The following is a 25494-nucleotide window of genomic DNA, read 5'->3' as shown; positions in this document are numbered from 1 at the left end:
ATCGTTATGGGGTTTCCCGCACGGGGGAGGGTTGGAGGGAGTGCAGGGATGGTTTGCATCAACAGTGGCGGCGAATGCTAATAATATCCGGGTAAACGGTTATTTGCTGTGGCTGCGTCCTCTGTAAACTGGCACGAAATTGGGCGAGAGAAATCACCTGCATCCAAATTGGAGCTGGAGAACGGGGTGAGGGTTTTCTCGGTTTTAGTGTCCAAAAGAGTGGCAATGTCTGGTGGGGATACACCGAGCAGGGCCACCTGCTTGTGTCGTAGAGCATTGAGGAAAATTGTCGCAAAGTGGGAACGTGAATGAAGAGATGATGGAGCGTAGAAGATGGAGAAACATTGACGGACCATGGCTCATGACAATAGAGGGTGCAAACTGAAGTCTGGGCTCAAGTGTCAAAGTCATAGGACCAGACAGCTTCCACCAGGCGCAAGTCAAGTCGTCAAGTCGTCAAGTCGTCAAATCGTCAAGTGACCTGTGCCACACATGCCACGATGGAAGGAACGGTTGTGCCTATGCTTCTCTGATGTTGCCAATTTTGGGTGACGCCAGGCATGCAGAGTACATCCACCTAGGCACTATGTGTCAACGTATGGTACCTCCAGATCTATCCGGTCAGGACTCAGGAAATACGTGGGCAGCTTTCGCTGGAGGCATGTTGATGTTGATTGCTTCTCGCCCAAGTCCTTATTCACTTTGGAATACACAGTACAGAGTACATCAGCATGTATTGTCGCAAGAATTTTTCGTGGTACTTGAGAATTTCGGGGCTGAAGGGCATCAATCGTTGGTGGGATCAAGCTTGAATGGGCATCTTTGAGAGCAGTGGATGAAGCAACGGATAGGCTGCATCTGCCAAGAGACATAACCCACCAGTACTAAATTTTGCATAACGTTGCTCTGCAGCGAGTCGGGGGCAGACGGAACTCGCAGCTCGTCTCTGTTTATTGAACAATCTCAAGGAATATCAAATTCTATAGGATTCTTTTGTAGACTTGAGGGGCCCAAGAACTTGAGAAGAGATGCCAGGGCCAGACTTGATGTGGGTACCTGAAGCGGGTCGTTCCTTCCCTGTTCTGTAGGTGTCAGTTGTGAATGCCAAGAGAAGGTGCGCCCATGGAACTGTGAGATCACAACAGGATCCAAACATCTGAGCTGACCTCGATATCTCTACTACTAAGTCCATAACCCACACCCAGCGTTACACAAGGTCGCCATTCTCTGACATCCAAGACTCATGGCCCAGGAATTTTTCGTCCAGCACTATGGCGCGCTCAGGCACCGCTTGTGTGTGTTTTCCCACCTCGATCCAGCATGGCTCTGGCCGACTTTTCATCTTGCTTCTGTGTTGCTAAAGTTGGGCTAGTGTCCACCATCCCGACGATAACAGACTGAGCGATGTGACGTGCCTCTTGAGGGAACGCCATTGGTAATACTCGACGACCAGCAAAGAGGTCCGGAGTTCATCCCGGCTCTCAAGATGTGTCCCCGACAACTTTTGCGAAATTTTGTTGACCGCTCAGGACAGCCTCAAGCTATGGGTGGCCTGGGTCATCTTCAGTCCAATGTCACACACCAACACCATGCACTTTTGAGCTGTTCCGCCCTGTCAGAATAAGAACAAGGTGGTATCCCGTCTCCCGGCGCCATTTTCAGCCGAGTTTAGTCACATACAGGTCTTGCTCTGCTATGACAAGAGGATCTTACTTCTACCAGACAGCGAATCACTCCTCATTCAGAAGCCTAGATGGATTGTTTGCATGGGACAGCCCATCAGCTCAGGTAGAGAGAATCCGACCAACGAAGGCCGGGAGATCACGAACTCTACGGTACGAAGCGTCTGCCACTGTCCATGATTCCAACGCCATGGCTGATATCGTGTGCTTTGCATTGGCAGTGTTGTCACTACTGAGCAATGACTGGTCCAGCCCGGAGATACGGTCGGCCCACTGGTGCAGGAGTAAACGAACCCTCCCGAGTTTGTCTGATGAGTGTCTGGTGCCATCGAGATCCTTGGGTCAGGGGCCGTGTTCCGGCGGCTCACTCGGCTCCAAACCGAATTCTCCACCCTTGACTGACTTGGAAGATGACCTCGTCACATCTCGTCTCCTGGCGACGGATACTGCCGTGTCATTGGCGTGCTGGAGGTCAACAGGTGTGGCATCCTGCCACTCCTCTGGCGGCCACACACTACCTGTCTTGGCAGCACTACAAGGTGTTGTTGTTGGGGCTCTCTGCATCATTCGTCCAGAATGGTTGCGTGCAGGATTCAGTGTTGTGTGCGGCTGCTCTACCCATAACATGCCCCGGAGCATGCTCTCAAACCGGGAAAGTGCGTTCTGCCGATATTCTAGCTTCGGCGGCCGAAACGGCCATTTCCTGAGACCCCTACAAATGTCACAAGAAACAGAGGTCGACCTACTGAAAGCCCAACGATACCTCCTGTTGCGTCTCCCCAATGGTCCCTGAGAGACATGCTGTTCTGCAAGAGAATGGATGATCGGGTTGTGGCGTAGCTGCTTGAGACGGCACTCCTTGAGCCAAGACAGAGAGGCTGTTGATGCCACAGCTAGCCATCCCAATCACCCTGTGGTTTCCGAAATCCTGTTTTCGTGCCTCCGCTATATTAACCGGTGTATGTGACGCCAATTAGACTCACAGAATTTGCGCTGCAGATTGCGGGAGGGAGCTTTTGCTGCTGGAGCAGCCAGTGAATGCTTTTTGGGCATATGTGGCTCTGACCCAATCTGACCCAAGGCATTGACACTAGGGCAGCCAGGCGGGCCGTCGCCCCGATACATCTAAAGTATGGAGAAGCACCACTGTCTTGAGATTTCGGCAAGGACTTTTAGTGATGCGATCAAAGACTTGGCTACACTCGAGCTCCCATCAGAGCGCCATCAATTTCGCGCTGAATAAGCAAGAAGGGCGCCAGTTTGAGAGCTCGACCCACGGACCGGATGTATGAAGGTTTGTTGGGTATTCTTTTGATCCTCGCTCATGCTGGCTGAGTCAACTCACGAACCACAGCAACAACATCCTCAGTGAAGATATTACAAAATGAGCACCTTGTGGCCCTGTGCCAAGTGTGAGCGCCTATCATGCCTTATTGAGGTGGCTTTGACCCCGGCTAGAGCCCCATGCCCAGCAAAGCTTGGCATGCTCGGGCGAGGGGACAGGTGCTCCTTCGGCAACAAAGCCCGCAGTCTAGCCGAGTTGGCCTCTGAAAGCTTGCTAGACTCGGTAAGTCTAGGATCTTGATTGTGCTGAGAGGCCAGGTTAGGCATGGTGGGCGAGACCAATGACAAGGGCCAGAGACATGTTGCAAGTCGACGGCTATGGTCTCAGGATCGACTTGGTATGAGAAGGAGAGCAGCTGGAAGTGTGGCGAACGTGGACGGAAAGGAAAGGGCTTTCGAATCTCTTCACAGGCTGTTGCGCTCCTGGTTGATGTTTAGATCAACACCCCCTTTCAAGCTCTTTCCGAATGGACCTATGGATGGAACGAGACGGATATGATTCATGGAAGAGGGGGGCAAGCTCTTGGGATGCCGCGGATGATGTCGGTCAAGGAGATTTGCATTTGGTACGTATGGTTTATTGTGCGAGTGGTGCAGCATGATATTCTTCTTCTCCTTACTCGCACACCAATGAAGAAGAAACGCCGGCTGGGTCCAATGTCCATCAAACGTCCACTGGCCGCCCACAAGATATATTGTGAAGGGCAAATGGTGCCACTGGATGGTGGACTGTGAGGCGTTGAAAATCGATCGCGCCTCGACCACCCCCACGCCACAGACAATTTGGGGCAACTGGATGCTTGGAGTGCACACCTCACGCAGAACGGAGCCACACCCAAACTCCTGAGCGAGTCGTTTACTCCGGAGACCAAGCGGCGGCTTGCTGAGCTAGAGTGTGTTGGTCAACTAGAGTCTGGTCTTCTTCAGATGCTGAGGCGCTCTTTGGCTACCAGTGGGACGTGGCAATGACATCCCCGAGAACACCCCCGTCTTGGCTGGGTCGAAACACGTTAGTGGCTTTGGCTGATCATTGCCAACTGCCACATCAACCAAGTCGTCCACAGCGAGAGACCCAGAAAGCCCGCGAGAGACGCAAGTTGGACCCAGATAGACAGAGCCAGGGTCACCTCGGCGTCGACAGGCCTTGAGGCGGACCCTCAACAGCCCCTCGACAAGGCCATTGGCGCCTCATGTGCATATGTCCAGATAATATTCCCCGAGCTTGCCTTGATGCTCGTAGAGCCCGGGAAGTCAGTCACGGGCGAGCACCGCTGTCCTGGTACCCTACTCAGTTAGCCCTTCGGAAGCTCACGCAGGGCCCTACCTGGGTATCCTGCAATATTATAAGTTTGTCCTAATAACATGACCTGTCCCGACCTTGGCCAACTGTGCTGAACAGACCAGACCAGACTTTACCTACCCTGTCTGTCTAGCCCCCGTCGTTGTACTGGCTGTCCATGTCCTTTCTAAAGTACCTGCTTGGGTACGCGGACTTGAACCTTCAATAGGACGAAGTGGGCTCGAGGGAATACTAAGCAACCTTGGGCCACGCAATCCAAAGCCTCGAGGTCTTGCTCTCTCCCAAACCTCCAACCTGAACTTGGATCTCGGCAAGCCTGGCTCGCACCTTGCGATTCTGTCAGGTCATCCGTTCCTTCCTCTATCTTGAACAGTCCGTCAGCAATCCACGGATCGAGACAAGGTTGAGGTTGAAATTGGGTTGGGGTTTTAAGTCGAAGTCTGGCACCAGATTGCAGCGTGACCACGCATTCTTGCCTCAGCTCGCTTGCGCCTGCGAATTCCTGGCCAGCTCCTTGCTAAGTGAGCGAGAAACGAACGTTGGAACCGACGAACAGATTTGCCCCTGTGTTTGGCTCTGTCCTATCCTATCCTATCCTATTGCACCGCATTCTTTCTGAGACCATTCTGCCGGGTTGCATAGCGCAGGAGGCCGGTATCATCTCTCATCCCCAGTTTCTGAGCCAGTCGGAACATCACCCACCTTGTTGCTCACGCACGCACAGAGCGCATAGCACACGCACACAAACACAACAACAAGTTGAGATAATAAGTGTTGCCTGTTCGCTCTGTCCACAATTTGCGCAGTAACATTTTTTGCTTGACTGGCCGGCCTATTTTCTATATCCGAGGCAACTATTCAATATTCGTCAGCAGCTCACGATAAAACCTAGGCATCAGCTAGACCTACCTGCATCGATTGTTCCTTGACGCATCTCAACGGTCCTCGCAGGTGGCAAGTCGGCAAAGTCGCACAAAACTGCGGCGCAACCGGATAGACGGAACTCGACCTGCGTCACTTTGGCACCGCCCTTTTTAATTTTCATATCAGACGGGAAGCCTAAGCCAACCATTGCCAAGGATTCTGAACAGCACTTCTAACAGCCGAAGCGAAATTTGTATCTTGTCGCATCTTGATTGTTGCTGCGCTGATAAGCCACTCGGTCGTTTGAGTTCGCTCGCTACCAATCCTGTTACGACCCGGGTCAGCATTTTTAGAGTGGCTCGCTGCACTCTCCCGTCTCGACAAGACGGCAACGAATATCGACTCCTGCTCCTTATGATAGATCCTGGAATTGTCTGACACCACGTATCTTGCCAACCATCCGGAGGAGACGGGGGCATTGGCAGCGCCTGTCCACAACCTCGCCATGGCAGAACCGTCGCACAACCCATATGCTCGATCTCCCAACCCATCCACAAGGTCATATGACTCCTCTTCAGTCTCCTCTGCTACTTCACCAAGACCACCGTCCCGGTATCTTGGTGGACTCCTCGGTGCTAGCTCGAGACCCAACGCAGCTTCGAGTCCTCAACCGCTTGGCATGCCTGCTCTGCCACCCGTCAACCAGGGGTTCCCCTATGGTCCGGTTATGGGTAGGGAATCCCTTCCATCTGCAGAATCTGTCATGGCCGGGCAAGGTCCAAACCACGGCCACATGCCTGGAACTCCTGGGGGTCAAGCGCAGAAGAGGGCTTATCGACAGCGAAGGAAAGACCCTAGCTGCGATGCATGCCGTGAAAGAAAGGTAAAATGCGATGCAACAGAGACCACAAGTTGCTCCGAGTGCTCTAGCCGAAACGTCAAGTGCCAATTTACCAAGGAAACCAACAGGAGAATGTCTTCCATCAAGCAAGTTCAGGATTTGGAGAAGCAGATCGAGAGAGTCAAGCGAGAGAATTCCACCCTGCGCCGCGTCCTGGACGAGCGAGAGGGGCACATGGAGATTGATTTGGAGTCTGCGGACCGACTTGCCGCTCAACTGCCGTCCATTGGATCGGAACCGAAACAACGAAAGCGACTCCCACCAAATTCAGAGTTGTCGAGAGCCAGATCTAATGTGCGAAACTTTTCCAAAGGCATATGGAAGCTGCCGGCACAGCACCGCACTTCTACTGCCCCTATTTTAGATTGCCCTACGCCAGAATTACCTCCGCAAGCCATCACGGAGCGCTTGTTGCATTCGTTCTGCAATTCGGCTCACACAATGTTTCCCATTATTCATATGCCGACTTTTCAGTCCATGGTGGACGACATGTATAGAACACAGCAGCAGCGAGTCTCATCTTCGTGGATCAGTTTGTTCTTTGCTGTTCTTGCTACTGGCAGCTTATTTAGCTCCGAGCCACCGACGACGACGACTTTCTATCGACCAGCCGAGTTCCTCGAATCTGCGCGCAAAGTAATGGACCCGTGGAACAATAGTCACGATCTCGACAACGCAAGAGCCCTTGTGCTCATCACTATTTGCCTCAATGAAATGAACCTCAAGTCTGCCGCATGGAACTGGCTCGGAAATGCAGTGCGTGTCGGTCAAGATTTGGGTCTTTATGCTGAATGTGGTTCTTGGTCTGTTATTGATGGAGAAATGCGGCGCAGAACATGGTGGGCCATCTATATCTTGGACAGGACCATGTCAACCGAGATGGGCCACCCCTTCCTCATTGACGACGCTGACTGCGATGTTCCCCTACCAGCGGCCGTGGACGACCATTACCTGCGTGAGGACGGTATGCGCGTGCCTAATGGTGCAGAACCCCTGACACACTCTCTGCTGGCCGTTATTCATGTTGTGCGGTCATACACGGCCCTGGTGAAGGCGCTGGATCAACCAGTTCTTCCTCCTTCGCAGTTAGCCATGTTTGATGGCCACTTCAAGAAGTGCCTTAGCACGTTCCCTCCGGCGTGTGATCCCAACAGCTCTGTGGCCTTGGCACCACACTTTCTTGCGCCTTTGGCGTACCTCTTTCATGCTAGGCTACTTCTTCACAGGCACAACTTGTCACCAAGCTGTCCTCCCGAGGTTCGCTTGGCCGCAGTAGAGAATTGCACACATGTCGCCTTAGAAACAGCCTCCCTGATCAGCCGCACAAAATCCCCAGCTGATGGCGCAACATCACTTCTCACTGCACACATCTTCCGCTCGACATTGTTCTTGCTTTTGACCGGCTATCCTGATTATGCCAATACGTGTATCAGGGCCTTGGCCGCCATCGATGCTCGCAGAGACATCACAATGTCCTGCGGTAGATTTTTAGCTTTTTTCATTACAACTCTGGGTACGAAACGCACGGAGCATGCAACCTACATATCGCGCCGATCGTCTGTAGACCAGTCAACACCACTTACCATGTCTCTTGCCCGCGACGAAGAGCTACTGGCATATGTGTCCGCCGACATCCAGGCATCCCCAAACAGGTCCTGGCTTTGGTCCTTCCAAGACCGAGACACAGCTCTATCGAAGACATCACTGGCTTCTCAGGGCCAGCCTGGCACAAACGAGAACGCCTTGTTTAGCTCCAAGCAGAGAACTGGGCTGAACGAGGAAGAGCGCAGAGAGTGGGTTGGCTGGGCTAGGTTGGAATCAATGGCACGAAACCTGGGATCCGCAAATGTTTCGTATTCTTCGTTGCCACCACCGCAGGTGAAGAGTGAATCGCCCGCCGCAAATGTCGAGCTTCCTAGACTCTCCGAGACGTCCCGATACTCTGTCGGCCACCGAGGCGATGCCAGCCCTCCGGGACCGAAAAGAGGCGCTGAGCGCATCAGCATTGCGAACATCATCTGATTTTGGCGCAGAATGTTGCGCCGTATACTGCATAGCGTGAGGAGAAGAGGAGTAATGCAAACATCCTATGTCGTTTTCCTTTACTTGCAGGCACCGCGAAGGGGAAGGTCACTAGCTTTTTTGTTCTACCCCCGATATTCACCCCCTTTTATATGTCCTTTTGTTCAGTTTCACTTTTCCTTTGATGCACATCATGGCTGGCAGTTGTCGTTTTAGTCGGCATTGTTCAAGAGCTTGGAGATACCACGGAACTTTTATGTGCGGCTATCTGATTTATGAAACGATTGTCTTTACACTTTTGTGTACGTCCTACGTTTATTGACCTGTCCGAAGAACTCTCATTGTATTTTTGCTCGCTCATCATGAGTAAATCATGCAGATGTCAGATATCCCCTTTATGATGCAATGCGTCACACGTTTGTACCTATGGCTGTCGCTACCGTTGGATGTATATATTTGTGTGTAGTGTTTTTCCATGAGCTATAAATGTATATACGGTCTTTGATGAAGTTGAGTGCGAGACATTTCGCCACGAACGAACCAAGCCAATTCTTTAGCACCAGCCTTCCTCTCTGTCCCAGAGGAAAGAAATATGAATGAAACTTACAGGTATCTTCTTTTGAGTTTAAAGAGGTAATCATCATCCATCTAACATGGCAAATATTTCATTCTCAAACCGTAGTTGGGCAAACCTGCCTCGCAGAGTCTCAGCCAGTGTTCCCTCCTCGCCCTCGCACTCAGCCAATTCCATAGCTTTATCAGCCCAAGCTCGGTAAGCGGCCTCTTCTGAAAAAGCGTAATAGTCAATCGCGTGGTTGAATGTTGTAGCAACTGTCCACTCTATTTCAACTGGAGGTATCGGCGTGCCCATCTCACGACTCTCCTGGACAACTTGGATAATTTGGGACATGATTTGGAGGGCGATATTATCGTTGAGTGGAAGGGTGATTTGAAGAATGATGCGGAGGTATTTATATAGTTTTGCGGCGTCGAATTGCTCGAGGGCGTGGATTTCGTTTATGATTGATTTGAGAGTGTGAGTTAGGACTGAGATGTTAGCTGGGCGATGGAGATGGGAGATAGGATTGTCTGTTTACCTTGAATGGGGACTGAAGATTGTAAGAGGACATCGCACATTGCTTTGAGAGCTATCACGTCTTTATATGGTTTGGCTATTTGGATGATGTTTACTAAGTCATCATGTTGATTGATGGAGATTGCGGCTTCGAAGTCGTAGACCAGGAGAGTTGTCATTTTGCCAGTCAGATCGTGATATGTCGTGTCATCTACTATATTGACGCCCTGCAAGGTTGCTCGATACTGTTTGACATGGGCTCGCATTTCTGTATAGTAGCTGTTTTTCCCCTGTAGATCTGGTGTATTTCTCGCTTGGGTGAGGAGACATGCTGAGATGAGAAACTGGCTTCGTAGCGTGTACATTGCTAGCTCAATAGATTGTAGAGAAGACTCGGAGGGTGAATAGCATAAACTACCAAACGTGATGCATACTTTAGCAAGCCTGACAATATGATCTTTGTGCCATTCGTGGCATCTCAAAACAGCTATGTTGTATGCGTTCTTGAAGAACCAGTCCAATTCGGAGATTGGAAACGGCTCGCTTCCGTTGTCTCTGAGTTGCGCATGCTTGGCAGCTGAAGGGTTAGAGGATGTTTTCATACAGGAGAGATTGTTTAATACCTATTTCAAAGATCTGGCATGTATCTTGCGCAAGTTGGGACTCGTTTTCATGCTGAATGAGCTCCCGTTCATCATGAATTGTAGTGTGCATTAGCCGTATGCCACAACGCAAGAAAACGGGAAGGCTGATAATTGTGAGTTCCTCGTCGTCGCATTTCTCAATGAGTGCTTTGAGGGTCTCTAAGGCACACAACTTGTCGCCAGCATTTATGCACTCACTGAAAGAAGCATATAGTACGTCTTGGCGTTGTATGGTTTCCCCTGCCCTGGCAATGGCTCCTATACTCTGGCAACCCAGCTCATGATCCTACGTGAGCAGAGACGCCTTGAACATAAGGTACGGTGTTAATATGCTGTCGTCTTGGGAGAAAGGAATCAAATTGTGCAATGACTCATATACAGCTTGCACATCCCCTTGTCTCATTGCACAAAGAATTAGCCGTCTGGCAAATTTCCCGTGGCTCTGTATGTCGTCCGCCTTTAACAAGGGTGTGAGAGCTAGATGGCACAACATCTGAACGGCGTGGTACTGCTCGTCAGAAAATAAAGATTCGACCGCCTTCCATATCAACTGAATATGTCAGTAGTGCAATCCGCCATGTTAGATTGCATGAACATACCGCATGGCAGGCTGCCACTCCGACCCTGGGTAGAGATGATTGCATTGACTCATAGGCCATGTTGGCCACATGACTCAATTCGGGATACTGGCTGTCATTACCTTCCACATTCAAAGACATCCAAATCCTCATAAAGACAAGTTTGCTTATCAGTGTGATGTTTTTAAATGGCAGTGCGTGCCGAAATAGTATCTCGTCAACAAACTCACATGCACGAGAACAAGACTTGCTCATGAGCTTCGTGAGGTGGGAAAATATCAAAGTGACTGTGCTTTCCGAGAGTTCTGGTGATAGGATCATACGAGCTATGGCACTGGAATGGGCTTCCTCGGTGGTGTCATAGGTTTGAGAGAGGGTTGATAGCATCAGTTGCCAGTGTAGCAAAATCGGGTGGTCGCCAAGCTTTGACCCAGCATTGTCCAAGATTTCCCTGGCTTGGTCTATAGTACTAGGCAAATTAATTTGCATAGTAGATTGTATTATATCATTGCATATGGAGAGGTAAAGACTCTTCCCCCTTGACGATAGAGTGAGTTCGATAGGGCTCAAGAGGAGGTGGCCGCGTCTAAGCCAATCTAAACCAGATTCGAGGCTGCGTTTGGACGAAAGATCGGCTCCAACTCGCTGCAGGATATCTGCTATGCTTTCAATGGAACCAGTATCAAGAAGGTGTCGAAACGGGTCGGTTTTGCGAAACATGTATTCAGCCACATCCAGGCGGTCCTCCTGCCAGGACTCGTTTTGTCAGTTCATCGTCGGGTTCACTTGTTTTTCCCATATTCTTACCAACAGTATTCTGAGCATATAGTATGCAGCTTGGCATCGGATTGACTTTTGATTTTTGTTTTCTCGTTCGCTCACTACAGATTCCAAGGCATTTTCGAATGCGGCACCTCGTTGCAGTGCCAGCCGGGCAACAACAAGCTCTGCGTCGTTGACGCAAGCAGTTGCAACAGTCAACACCAAGTCCAACATGTATTCCGCTACATCGGCTTCAATCCTCTGCTCTGCTGACCCCTGCCGACTTAGGTCGAAGAGAAAAAGGGCCAGCAGCCAGGAATGTAAGACGAGTCTTTGATTCTTGCTTCTGCTGGTGTTGACTGTTGAATCTCGTCTCAATTTCATGCACAAGTTCCACAACATCCGGCCTTGCGTTTCGAGTTTTCTCAGAGAGGATGGTGAAGCTAAAGTCACTGACGTTGAAAGCCATAAGTTAGCCGAATGAAGGCTATCCTCGACATCAGCCAGATAAGCATCGGCAGCTTCGTCGCTGGAAGTATCATCTGTTAGCATAGACGTAAGCTTGGTCGCAAGGTCTGCTTTCAACGAAGATGGTTAGTCAACTCGTCCATTCTATAATGCGGCTGGCGTCGGCATGCACCTAGTACACGGCCAAGATTCCTTTCATTAGTTTGGGAAGCTTCCATTGTGAAATTGTGTCATGTAGAGATGGTCTCTTGCCGATTCGAGCGTGTATGCGTAGTATCGTGTTGTAACGGTCGTAGGGTCTCTGCATTGTATCATGGAGACTCATGATGCCAGCAGCTGCCGTGATACAAGAGACTTGGCCTGCCGCGGTTGCTCCTTCCCGAACCGAGCATAGCCACTGCCTGCCATCCGACGTCCAGATGTCCCGCGTCTCATGGCCATTCATCAGGATCAGACTCCATTTCTTACAACATTCAAAAAGCTGTCGTATTGATATTTAAGAGGCGGCTGCGAGGCCGTCTGTCCTAGTCCAATGCCTTCATGGGCGAAACACGCGTACGAATACCTGACCAAATACCTTTCCCACTCAAGCATGGCATAATGAGCGATCCCAAACCAGACGCCATCCAAAAGAAAAAGCCACCATAGTCGCCATAAGTACCAATCCTGCAAATATATACCGTTGTCGTCAAACGGCGACATATTAATTTGGCGGAGGGTCGTGAGGCAAGAAATTGCCCACAATCAGGGCGGGTCTACTCGTGGTGTTAGAATGTGAAAATCTCAGATTCACAGGGGCTAGTGTACTCACAATTTGTGCTCATCACGACGAATCGTAAACGAAAAGCAACACTTCACGACAGGGTGGTCGGACGTGTCGCTCGGGTTTTTTAATGAACATGCTGTTAATAACGTATCGTGAGCTGGGTCGAAGGCGATGGTGCCGAATTCTTCCCAGTATCTAACCATGGATTCCTCGGTCAGAATCTCATGCAAGGCAATCTTTCCCCAATCGAAAGGTCAATGGGTGCTGGTACCACAAGGACAGGGACTAAGGAGCACTCACATCTCGCAGCTGATCGACAGGAACGTTGATGAGCTCCGCCATCTCCTTATTCCCCCTGAAAATCTCGCCGGTTCTCCTCCAACAGCAGGCTGGAACCGCCATGGACGCGAATACACGGTCATAGTCCATCAACTGCTTCTCAAACCACATTTCAACGATGATAAGTTGCATATCCGTCAGCCCTTGGGCCTTCTCTCTGAACTTCGGCCGAAACTGGTTAATGGTTCGCAGAATTTTCTGCTTCGAGGATGGTGCTATATGACCATCCAAGTACTTTCCTAGACGAGCATATCCGTTGATATAATTGAACGGCTTGAGCAAACCGGCGTCATATTTCGCACGCAGCACACGTGCCATACGATCTTCGCCCGTTTCGTTCCCAGACGGATCAGCAGCCTGAAGGTAATATTCGCGAGTTTTATCGGCAGCCGAGTTCCCTGATCGCTTGCCTCCTTTGGCCTCTTTTGGTGGAGGAGGCATCAAATTCCCTTGAAGGTTCGTCGAAGGCCCTGAACTGCCGGCCGAAAGGCCAGTGTTGTTTCCGAACCCTGACAACATGTCAGACTGTCCTGACCGTCCGAGAGAGGCAAGCTGTCTAGTCTCGTCTCCCGTCAGGTTGGTATCATCTAGCAATCCGTTGTGGAGAAAGTCGTTGAGTAGGTTGAACTCATGTGTAACCTGCGGAGCAATCATGTAGTTTGGATTGTAAGAATTCATGTCATTGAAGTTCTGTGCAGTAAGCCAAGCATCTGAAATTCCAGAGACTACGTAGTAGTTAGCGCGGCGACCCATGATAAGCTGACTCTTGAGACAAGCAAACGGCTTCGAGAAAAGATACTTTTGGGTTAATGAGGGTGAAAGGGGTGGGATTTCCTCAGGGCAGATTCCCTCGATCGAGGATCACTTGGGATACACTGGGCATCAACTCACATTGATTCGCATTCCCTGTCCCACTGTTGTTTAGGCCGTTCCCTTGCAAGCCTGAGCCTGCACCCGGTGTCACCAGGGGCATTGCATTTCCTTGGCCTAGAACACCTCCGGCACCAAATCCCGATGCAGAGCGCTGCCGCATGCCGTCAAAGGACGGGGGTCCCATGGTACTGGATATTGAGCTGCGGGCCACGTCTGATGGGGCTTGTGAGTGCGTATCAGTCTCGTCCAGTGGAGCTGAAGAAGTCTTGCCATTCTTCAGTTTCTTTGCGTCCGCGTCACGAGGCTCGTCATGGCAAAGGTGGCCTATGTTACGCTTGATACACCTGGTACATGGCCGCTCCTGTACACAACGTTAGTGGCGTTGCAGGGTCATGGAGATAATGGGGGCTGGTGGTTGGGGGCAACGGCTTCTCGCCGACATCTGAGTTGCCATTGAAAGCTGCTGATAAGCTCTCCGGCACACCCAGTGAGTGGGTTCGTGTATACGTACAAGGTCGCAGGTCATGTGCTACGAGGAATAGTATGTTAGCCCAAACGTTCGTTTGACAATGAGACAGACAAGAGAGCCACAGCGGCAAATTTCACACGATCCCAACGAGCCATTTGAGGAACACAGATGGGGGACTGCCCAGCATCCGGCGCACAACCGTGGGGAGGTGGTTCATTTTGTGGGCGTCATCATCATCCGTCACAAAGTACACGATTTGTGATGATGAACTTACTGATCTCCGGCAATATACACACGCTATCGGAAACATTTCAGTCAGCAACTATTGTTCAGGCCTCAATGCTTAATGCAGAAGTTAGGAATACGTGGAGAGAAGAGGTGAGCCGTGGTGTTAGGCAGTGTCAAGGAACCGGGCCAGAGGCGGCCACGACTCTGATCTCCTCAGGTAGGCACGTTCCAGGTATTTGCGCCAAAAGGAGAAGGGGTTGGCTCTCGTACCATGATTAACCTTACGGCGCTTCTTTGGGCTCTTGGAATTGGTGGTGCCCGTTCCATGATCCTTGACGCGATCTTTTGCCTCAGACTTGTCGGCCTTGTCGGCCTTTGCGCGCTCAGAGGCCTTGGATTCTTTGTCCATCATAGCAGCGAGGTTCCGAATGCGAATGTTATGTTGGTGGCTATTCCCATTGGTTCTTGGGGTTACGCAGAGCATCAGACGGAACCTCTCGTCATTTGCCCGCGGGCGGTTGCAGCCTCGTGCTGTATGTTTCGCCTTGGTCGGTCTACGATTTCGCCAAAGGGCAATGCGGCATATTGGGCTGCCGTGGTCGCGATGTGAAGCTGGCAATGGTGCAACGAAGCAGCGAAAAGAACTGAAGCGATTCCTGGTTCGTCAATTCGGCGGGACCAAGTCGACCTTTTTTCTGGTGGGGGTTGCGCAGACTATGCGGAAAGCGTTATGATAGCCTCGCGATGGCCGTGCTTCTGCGCCATGTGCGCCCCTTGGGGATCGTGGAAGGAGACTGAGTCGGGATCGCAGCCCGATAAAACGGACAGCGACAGGGTGAGGTTGAGCGGAGGTTGAATATCACGAACAATGGACGACGGACGGACAGACGGACGGGGAGAAGCTGAAGATGATGAGCACGAGGGCAAGCAAGCAAGCAAGCCAACAAACGAGCGTGGTCGGCCCAGCCAACCCCAGGAACCAACTGACTCTGCAAGTGCGCTCCGGGGACATGGGAAAGAAACCTTGAACCCACACCGGACACCAAAACCAAAACCTTGGACTCCAACACCCGCAGCTAAACCGGACGGTGGGGAACAAACTGGGACATTGTCGGGTGTCGGCGGGGCTGAAAAGAGAAACCAGTTGAGCATCAATGGGCAAAGGCCAAGGCCAAGGCAATGTGCCCTGCCTGCAGTTGGGACTTGGAAGCCTCGATCTTTTGCGGCCCACAGGGATACAATGTTGAAGCTCTGGCCATTAACAAGTGCTCCTGTCCCTTCCCATGTGGTTTTGAACGTTATCCTCACGCAAAAAACACACGCGACCACTCTTCATCTACCAAGCAAGATCCATGCTCCTGCTTTCCCGTCTCACATGCTGCCCAGTGGTCAGTGCCGCCGCCGTAGCAAAGACGCACAAGACATCCCTGAACAAAGGAAAAGTGCTGTAGAAATACCCCATGGTTGATTGGGCGGCGCGGGGTGCGACCAGACCAGACCAGACCAGACCAGACCAGACTCCTTGGTCCTTGTGGATGGTCTCAATTGGAAATGGCGCCCGCTTCTCCCACAAGCCGGGATCTCACGGGCACAGCCTCGGGCGATTACGGCCTCGGCTGACCTATTCCCCCATCACATTTGCTTGCTTTCTCAACAACATGACAAAGTCGGCATGCCTTGCTAGCGTATCTGTGACTGTGACAAATCCATCTACATTGGTGAGGTACCGTATAATCGAGATGGAAAAAGGTCGTGACGTGCGTAGTGGAAGAAATTACACGTGCTTATGCAGAAGGAGATGGCAAACATTTTGAAACGCGCTCGTTTGCTTTAACTCGGCTATAATACAGTGGCCTACATTGCTCTTTTCAATCATATGCTACGTACTAGTTTCTTTCATATGCTTTCCATTATATGCTTCCTTCCATCACATTCTCGACTCCGTGACTGATTCTAGATGACCACAAAAAAACTCTTCTCCCCTTCTTTAGGCTGTACCCTTGCCTTTCGCATGATCTCATCCTCACACGCCAGTCTGATCCTCTCTGGTGTCGCAGGGCTTTGTAGTCTCAACAGTCCCTCGCTGTGATCGGCGCCAACCGTAGCTTCCACACCAGCCTTGGACCTCGCAGACTTCAACGCATCTCTGATGGCGAAGAAGACAGCGCTACCCATGAACAAGGGTGGTTCACCGACACCTCTACTTCGTTGAATGGTGCGCAGCTCTTTCCATTCCACGTCCTTAAGGAGGGTAACGTTGAATTCTTGCGGGATGTCTCTGAATCCGGGGATCTTGTACGCTCCAGGACCTCTGGTAAATAGGTTGCCTGCCATGGGACCACCCCTCAGCCAGAGTGATTCCTCCATGGTGAAGAGACCCATTCCTTGGACAAAGGCACCCTGAATTTGACCGTAGTCAATGGACGGGTTGATGGATTGACCGACGTCCATCTTGATATCGGCGCGGAGACAGGTCCAAGTTCCCGTAAGCGTGTCGATTTCCACTTCAGCCGCAGCGACGCCCTGCGTGAAGTAGAAGAACATTTTGCCCTTGTTCTCGCCCCAGACGTACCCAATCTCGGGTGTCTTGTAAAAGCCCTGGGCGGACAGGTTGACACGGTCCATGTACGCGGCGTGTGCAATGTCCTTCATGCTGGCCTTGTCGCCGAGTTTGGCTCGGTAGGGCGCCAGTCGCTCGTTGAGCTGTGCGCAGGCGTTGAAGGCTGCGTAGCCGTTCAAGTCGGACGAGGCGGAGGCTGCTGTGGCAGAGGCATTTGCTACGGTGTTGGTGGCGGTTTCTGAGATGAAGACCGTTTCGAGGGGTACTTGCAGCGCTTGTGCGACAATCATGGTGATCTTTGTGTGCAGACCTTGGCCCATTTCCGTGCCGCCGTGAGCGACCAGGACGGAACCGTCATGGTAGATGTGTACCAGGGAGCCGGCCTGGTTGAGGAAGAGTGCCGTGAAGGAGATGCCGAATTTCGTGGGTATGATGGAAAGACCTCGCTTGCGCCACTTGTAGTCGTCGTTGAATTTGGAGACGACGGCCCTGCGAAGATCATAGTCCGACTCGTCCTTGACTTGCTTGTACATGAGGGGAACATGCCAGTCTTCAATGACTTGGTTGAAGTGCGTGATGCCATGTGGTTCGTAGAAATTGATTTCACGGAGCTGTTCGACTGGCATTCCTAGACGGTCTGCAATCTCTTCCATATACGTCTCGGCGATGAACATGCCCTGTGGACCACCAAAGCCGCGGAAGGCAGTGTTTGATACAGTGTTTGTCCTGCAGATGCGGCCGCGCACGTACACGTTGGGAATGTAGTAACAGCCGTCAGAGTGCGACATGGAGCGCTCGACCACTGCGGTACTCAAGTCAAACGTCCAGCCAGCGTTGTTGTAAATGTCCAAGTCGAGGGCCTGGATCTTTCCGTCCTTGTTTACACCCACCTTATAGTAGGCAAGGAATGGATGTCGCTGGCCCATAGTGACCATGTCTTCTTCTCGGGTGAGCATGCATCGGACAGGCCGTCCCGTCTTGCTCGCAGCCAGAGCAACAGCAGAACTGAGAATGACTGATCGAGATTCCTTGCCACCAAAACCACCTCCTAGCCTCTTGACTCTGACATTGATTCTGTTTGCTGGGACATCACAGACCCGAGCTGCGAATATTTGGCTGTAACATGGTTAGAGAATATTCTTGGCTATATTATCTCGCTAAGGGTGAAATAACAACTTACGTTTCGTTGGCATTTTGTGTGCTAGCAAAGAGTTCCATCTCTCCATCTTCACGCTTGGGAACAGCGACACAAGCATTGGTTTCGAGATAGAAGTGCTCCTGTCCTCCCATGCGAGCAGTACCCGTGAAGACGTGGTCGCAATTCTTAAAGGCAGCTTCAGCGTCACCCTTTTTGATTTCTCGATATACAGGGTGGAAGCTCTGTGCCTCGATAGCTTCTTCCATGGTTAAGATGGCAGGCAGCTCTTCGTATTCTACCTTGACGGCTCTGGCGGCTTCTGCGGCTTTATTTGCTGACGTTGCTAGAATCATGGCAATGGCTTGTCCAGCTGTGTGAACTTCTCCTTCCGCAAAGAATACCTCATCAAAGTTCGGCGGGCCAAACTTGTTCGCCTCCGCAGACGGCATGTCGTTTCTGTCAATATAATCGACAACGCCAGGCATATCGAGAGCTTTTGAGTAATCTATTGACTTAATCTTGGCGTGTGCCTTGGTGGATAACACCCAGCAGCCGTGAAGTTCGTTTGCCAGGGCAGGAATGTCATCTGTGTACTGAGCTTCACCTGTGGTTTGTCTCAGGGCAGCCAGATGGGGGTTGGCCTTGCCAGTAACCTCTCGCTCATAGGCGACAGTTGACTTCTCGTCAATTGTGCCCTTTGAAAGAGATCGTTCAAGTTCATCAATAGCCTCCTTGTCGACATGCTTGCTCTGGCCATCAAGAATTGTCAAAACGTCGTGATAGAATCGATAGAAGAAACCAAAAGCTAAAGCCTTGCGGTAGGATGCCATGCCTCCAGGAACACTGAATTGCATATCAAAGTCGGTGCCCAGTGCACTCATGACGCCTTCTAGTGTTTCCAACTCCGCAAACTTTTTGCCGATGATGTAGGCTGTTGCTGTCTTGGCACCAACAGTAGTAGCAGCCATCCCACCGTAGATCAAATTACACTCGGTAACAATACCTTGGTCATCCAGTTTGACACGCAGTGCTCCAGTAACGATGGCGATATCGTCATCCTTGCGCTTAGCCTGCTTGTAAGAACGGTAGAATTCATTCTTAGAGGCGGTCACGGGAATTCTGATGGAGGCAATGATGGCATCCGGAGCAAGGGCTGTTCGGCGGTAACCGGTAAAGAACTGTGACATGGGAATTTCAGTCTCTTTGGTTGCTGATTTGGTCACGAGAACGGCGTCTGCTGCCCACAGAGCAGGGTTCAGATCGGAAATGGGTGATGCGGTGACAAGATTGCCAGCTGGAGTGCCCACGTTTCGAATTTGTCTTCCAGCGAAGAATTTGAGCTGTTTCAAGATGCCGTCAAATACCTGGCCACGTTCATTGCCGTAATGCTTCATAGCCTTCTCACAGATGCCCTCCAAATCTGTCAAAATGACGTTGCCTCCCACCTCGACGTGATCATCCTTGAACTCATACTGCCGAAGCTCGGCAATGTCACCAACGAAAACGGATGCCGGGTACTGAAGAGCTTTAAACTTGATTTCGATTTGAGTTTCACTGCTTCCGCCGATAATCTTGGCTTGTGGGTGGACTCTTTTGATTTGTAAAAGCTGCTCCAAGGTAGTTGGTCGGTACCACATCTTTCTCTTGTTCCCAAATGCCAACGGCCGAAGTTCCTGCTTCTTCAGCGCCGGAGGGAAGATCAGCTCCGTGTCAGGGTTGTACTCAATGAAGCCAGGAGGGGTGAATCGCTTGATGGGCTGGTCATCGAGGCCCTTCTTTTGCATGCAGCAACCTCCCGAAGGTGGACCATTGCCGTTTTGCATGCAGCATCCGCCGCCATTTGTCTGGGGCGCTGGCTTTGTAGCTCCATTAGAGTGTCCGTTCAATCCATTGGTTGATCCGTTGGCGGTGCCGTTGGCGGTGCCGTTGGTGGTACCGTTGGTGACACCATTTTCTGAGTGAGTTCCGTTTGTACCGTTTACTCCATTGGAGTCACTCTTGCAGCATCCACCACTGCCGTTGGTTTGGGCATCGCCGTTTCCATTCTGTTTGCAACAGCCAGAGTCGCCATCTGTCTTGGGTAGACCGTTAGGGAAGGCTTGTTCGACGCTGAAGGTCTGGGCAGCATCAAGAATCGGTCTGTATCCGGTACATCGACATAGATTGCCGTCAAAGGCTTCTTCCATCTCATGCTCTGTAGGTGTCTCATTGTTTCTGAGGAGAGCGTACAAACTCATGACAATACCGGGGGTACAGAAGCCACACTGACTGCCGTTCCCCTTGGCGACACGCTCTTGTGTAGGATGGGGGCGTTTTGTGTTGCCAATACCTTCAATGGTGATGACATGCTTGCCGTCTAGACTGACCAGCGGTGCTAGACAGGCGTTTACACTAGCATGGTAGATTTGCTTTGTGGTAGGGTTATATTGGCTGACAACGATGGTACAGGCACCGCAACCACCTTCTCCACAACCGCTGTGACGAATCCAGATGCATTAGTTAACATGTTTCGCTGGGAGGTTTCCCTGTAAGAAAAGGTAGAAAGGGGTCAAACATACAGTTTGGTGCCAGTGAGTCCAATACCTCGAAGATACTCCAACACTGTGATTTCAGGGTCGATATCATCTAGCACGACCTTGGTTCCGTTGAGATAGAAGCGCAAGGTGTCGTCAAACTTGGCCGTCAGAGCCGCCAGAGTTTCTGGCAAAGGCTCCCGCTCGGGTGAGACGGCTATGGGAGCCATGGCTGACGAACTCACTGTCGATAAGGACGCAAAGGGTGAAGGTCAGTCAACGCTCTAGATGGACCAAGACGAGGAAAAACAAGTATGTACAAGGACCAGCTAGCGGGAGGACAAAACTAGCAGAGTAAAGGCGAGCAGGACAAGACTTACTAGTGGGGGGTCGACAGCGGCTTTGTAGTTTGACGATGAAGTGGATGGCAAATTCGAGATGTGAGGATTGCTCAAGGACGACGGCGTGGTCCTAAACGGGTGGCGACGGTTGGATTTGGTCTGCCGGAGCTGCCCACGATGCACACCTGCACCCAGGCGGTATCAAATTTGGACCCGGTCCAGGGATTGGATTCAGTACTGAAGTACGATGCAGCTGGGGAAGTGGCTGGCTCTCTTAACTGGTTGGAGTGGAGGAGAACAAGTGCGAGGCAAATGGCACTTGGTGAGTTGAGATTTTGCACCGTGGCAAATCCCAGACTTGGCCAACTTTTGTCCAGGTGATTGATGTTTTGGTGCAGCGACAATCCGACTGCAAACTGGAAGGGGCAAATGCCAGCCGAGAAAGTTGAGGTAGAAACATTGAACGCGGGGCTTGGAGCGGCCTTACAGGGGCAGTACCCCGCCATTACGGGGCACTGGGCTGTCCAGATGTCACTATCGCTGCAGATAGCACTGACACGCCCAACCATTGGTGAACTCTCAGCGCCAGTCATCGCATATCGGCAGGTTCCGATGGGTGTTCCTACCATGTACTGCCCCACTTGTCGGGACCCTCCACCACCTGAACCTGAACAGCTCAGACCTCAGCATTGAAACGGGCTTGTCTTGCGCTTGACCGTCTCAACCTCCATCTTGGATCTCCACAACATACCCTGGATTCACCATCTCGAAGCCTTTTTTGGCGGATCCTAGTTTCCGAACCAAGATGGCTGCCGATTCTTTCTCTCACCGTTTACCATTGTCGAATAAGAGTGTTTGTTTTTGAAATTCCCTCTGGTTCGCATCATCATCATAATCATGGACTTGATGTCGTCCAAGCAGGTTGAAATGTCGCCCCTCGCCACTTGATACCTGTCCTCCTCTCGTAGGTTCTGGCACCTTGGTGCTCGGCGAGCTCCATTTTCTTCGATTCCGATTCCAGATTCCGAAATATGATTGCCTAGACTAATCATGCTCATCGAATGCGGAGAAATAGAGAACCTAGGGCTCCAAGCTAAACTCCACGTGGACTCCATGCCGAACAAGAATAGAATCCGGGGTTGAGGTCCATCAAACGAGAATCCGCCGGCCATGTCTGTGTTGTTCCACACAACTGACACTTCTGTCAGTATGGTTTTGTCTTGGTACGGAAGAGATGTCATTATCCATGCCGAGACGCCTTTTACTCTGCACCTACCAAGGGTCACACTGGTGGTTATCACAGAGTTGCACCATTATGCACCAGTGTCTGCAGCCATTGCAATCATCATTACGGGATACATGTTCCTGATTCGGCACCTGTTCAGTGGCCGAAAATGTGGGAATGAAGATCTTCTACTTTATCATGCACCACCTGGCAGAACTCATTCTTGCGTACTCCGTGTTTGGCGAGCATGTCGAGATGCTTCATGACCACTTCTGAGCCACCATCATGATAATTTTCCTGCTGGACTTACATCCTTAAACACCACAAGTTCTCGCATTACCATGAAAATACCTTCTAAGCCTCGCCTTGTCTGACCAGTCAGAGGGCATGGATTCACCACATGTCGCGTTCTCCTGCACTTCGTATTTTCTCACCGTGCGCCTCATGCGAGCAGGATTTGCATGATGGCGAACCTCGATCCCAAGGTATGGCTACTGGCCAGAACAACACTCTGGATCTTTGGTTTGTTCATGCGATCTCTGCAACCTGCCTAGATACCAAGGTAGTCCAGTCATCGCCAGCCAGCTTGCCAGCCTAATATCTCACATCATCTCTGCCGATCTGTCCCACTGCGCTCTTCCACATTGCTGCTAAGAGGCACCAATAACCATGCTTAGCTCTCACTATAGCCCTGTTGGTCAGACGAGAATAATCCGATCGTCACAACAAGGACATAAAAATACTGAGATAAGTCGCTTCGCGAACTGGAGCTCAATAGCCTATCGCAGAAGAAAGGACGACAGAACACTTTCCGCAATAGTGAGCAAATTATGGAATTTACCCGTGCGCTCGCCGTCTATCAAAGTCATTTCTATCACATTTCGACATCGACGAGCGATGGACGCAGAACGAACCCTGCCTTAAGGCTGAGCAAGCTGCTCGTCGGCTCGGCTCCGAGTTAGCGACTGTCCCAGAGTTCAACCACTCACACTGCTTTGATATGTGTGACGACTCTTGTATCGCGATCTGCGGAGTAGCGCGTTGTGGACATGGGAGATGGGCAGTCAGACGCTATTTCGGACCATGGTGTTACATCACCGCCCATGTACCGTACCAGGAATCTCTCGTCAACTAGGGTCCGCAGTGACTATCAATGTCTCAATTTGCTTGTGATGTTGTCGCGCTTCGTGCTGACTGCTGGGCCTAGCACCAAGAAAATACGCCATCCAGGGCTCGAGCACGATGACACTGCATTAGATCACACCAGGGCCGTTTTTAATAACAACCCGGTCGTTGCCTTTGGCAGCCTGACGCAATGCTGTCCAAGATTTTGTGAGGCGCAGCTGGAAACAGGTCTACTCATATAAGCTTCAAGACACCTTTGTTTCCCTCCACAATGCTCTAGACTGATCGAAGACATTGAGATACCACTTTGTAGCCGCCATGTTGTGGCTTCAAAGAACGATCGCGGTCCTGTCTTTGGCAGTGGTTCCATCCTTGTCACTGCAATTACGCACTCACGATGCTTCATTCACTCCCGACTTTGTGTTGAGCGTAACATCCCAGAATATTAGTGTCGGTGGCATGTATAAGGAAGCAACCTTGGTGAACAACTCGTTGCCGGGCCCGACGTTGCGAATCCCTGAGCAAAAGACTATTTGGATTCGTGTGTACAACAACATAAAAGATGATAATGTCACAATGGTGAGAAACCACCGAACATATCCGCCTTATATTCTTCGGGGTGCTAATAATCCTGCAAGCACTGGCATGGTCTTGCCCAGGCCGCATTCCCCTTCTCAGATGGCTCCCCTTTGGCTAGCCAGTGGCCCATCCCACCAGGCCATTTCTTCGACTACGAACTCAAGACCGCAAAAGGCACAGCAGGGACATATTACTATCACTCTCATGTCGGATTCCAAGCCAGCACGGCCAGCGGCGCCCTTATTGTTGAAGACTGCGGTCCAGCTCCCTACCAAACAGATGGTGAGCGCATCATCTTCCTACAAGAGTACTGGAATCAATCAGACAAGGAAGCTCAAAAACACCTCGAATCAACGCCAATGCAGTGGCCCGGCGAACCGAACGGCTGGCTCATAAATGGCAAATCCATCTCAAACTATAAAGCCGTCGATTCCTCCACCAAGGCCCTGAGCGTCATTCGCGTCGAACCCGGCAAGACATTCATGTTCCGATTTGTGGCAGCCACGTCTCTCAGTCTATCACTCTTCGGATTCGACAAGCACCTGAAGAACCTGGAAATCATCGAAGCAGACGGGGCATACACCAAAAAACAAGCAGTTGAACTAATGCAAATCGGCTCCGGACAACGATACAGTGCACTATTCCACGCAAAGTCGTGCTCTGAACTGAAGCAAGACGACCAACTAGACTACTACATCCAACTGGAATCGCGAGAACGCAATACCGTCGTAACAAACTACGCAGTCCTACGATACAAAAATACCTGCAACATGGTGGAAAAGAGACTCCCCACGAATGCAAACCCAAAGCACAAGCCGATGCAACTTCCACCCACTATAGACGGATATCTCGACTACGACCTACATCCCCTACAGCCGAACAACTTTCCAACCGCAGCAGAAGTAACACGCCGCGTCATGATCAGCCTTCAAAACCACGCAGACCCATACTTCATCTGGACAATGAACAACCACACCTGGTCTGAAGATCCGACAGATACCCTCCCAGCAACCACCCCCCATTCCCCATACCTGGTAAACCTGTATCAAAACCAGTCCGCCCACCTCCCAGACTACGACGCCGCCCTCGCCAACGGCGGCATCGACCCCATGACGAAAACGTATCCCGCTAAAATCGGGGAAGTCCTAGAGATTGTATTCCAGCAGTACGGGGCCCACTCCAACGGATCATCCAAGGGAATGCTGGACACGCACCCTATGCATGGGCACGGCGCGCACCACTACGACATTGGCGGCGGCAAGGGGGCTTGGGATCCGGCTGTCGTGGAGAAGAAGTTGAAGGGGACGCAGCCCGTGCTGCGGGACACGACCATGCTGTATAGGTATAATAAGACGACGGGGCAGGACGAGAAGATGGGCTGGCGGGTATGGAGAATCAGGGTCGACCAGCCGGGTGTGTGGATGATACATTGCCATACGTTGCAGCATATGGTTCTGGGGATGCAGACGGTCTGGGTGCATGGTGATGCGAACGATATTTTGAAAGTCGGCAAGCCTGATGTTGTTGGGTATTTGACCTATGGAGGGGATGTGTATGGCAATGATACGCATGCTCCTCAGGTGGTGCATTTCGAAGAAGTTGAATAATGCTACTGGAACATACTATTTCTCATAAATGTAATAAGAAATCTCACGTAGATGAAATCATTCTATTCGCAGCTGTGTATCTTAAATCCAA

At 51.2% G+C, this 25494-nt stretch overlaps 5 protein-coding genes across 5 annotated transcripts; 2 read left to right on the top strand and 3 right to left on the bottom strand.

Annotated features, from left to right (window-relative positions):
• Positions 1-77: 77 nt before the first annotated feature.
• On the bottom strand, positions 78-356 carry VFPPC_18163 (hypothetical protein; the record flags this gene model as incomplete). Its single annotated transcript, XM_022429816.1, has 1 exon — positions 78-356. The coding sequence occupies one exon, from the start codon at positions 354-356 to the stop codon at positions 78-80; it is 279 nt and encodes a 92-aa protein (XP_022286037.1).
• A 5339-nt stretch (positions 357-5695) lies between these two features.
• VFPPC_02094 (fungal specific transcription factor domain-containing protein) lies at positions 5696-8113 on the top strand (the record flags this gene model as incomplete). The annotated part of the gene is made up of 1 exon (XM_018281804.1): positions 5696-8113. The coding sequence occupies one exon, from the start codon at positions 5696-5698 to the stop codon at positions 8111-8113; it is 2418 nt and encodes an 805-aa protein (XP_018138881.1).
• Positions 8114-12343: 4230 nt separating this feature from the next.
• Positions 12344-14724, bottom strand: VFPPC_13203 (Zn cluster transcription factor Rds2; the record flags this gene model as incomplete). Its single annotated transcript, XM_022428866.1, has 7 exons — positions 12344-12395; positions 12452-12642; positions 12707-13470; positions 13637-13979; positions 14130-14147; positions 14227-14384; positions 14586-14724. The coding sequence occupies 7 exons, from the start codon at positions 14722-14724 to the stop codon at positions 12344-12346; spliced, it is 1665 nt and encodes a 554-aa protein (XP_022284115.1).
• A 1544-nt stretch (positions 14725-16268) lies between these two features.
• VFPPC_02091 (xanthine dehydrogenase) lies at positions 16269-20756 on the bottom strand (the record flags this gene model as incomplete). Its single annotated transcript, XM_018281802.1, has 3 exons — positions 16269-17991; positions 18056-20488; positions 20572-20756. The coding sequence occupies 3 exons, from the start codon at positions 20754-20756 to the stop codon at positions 16269-16271; spliced, it is 4341 nt and encodes a 1446-aa protein (XP_018138877.1).
• A 2779-nt stretch (positions 20757-23535) lies between these two features.
• Positions 23536-25403, top strand: VFPPC_02090 (laccase; the record flags this gene model as incomplete). The annotated part of the gene is made up of 2 exons (XM_018281801.1): positions 23536-23796; positions 23856-25403. The coding sequence occupies 2 exons, from the start codon at positions 23536-23538 to the stop codon at positions 25401-25403; spliced, it is 1809 nt and encodes a 602-aa protein (XP_018138876.1).
• Between the last annotated feature and the right edge of the window lie 91 nt (positions 25404-25494).

The sequence above is a fragment of the Pochonia chlamydosporia genome, chromosome 1 (genome assembly GCF_001653235.2).
Source record: "Pochonia chlamydosporia 170 chromosome 1, whole genome shotgun sequence".
NCBI classification, from domain to species: Eukaryota; Fungi; Ascomycota; class Sordariomycetes; order Hypocreales; family Clavicipitaceae; genus Pochonia; species Pochonia chlamydosporia.
This window is presented reverse-complemented; position numbering and strand designations above follow the sequence as displayed.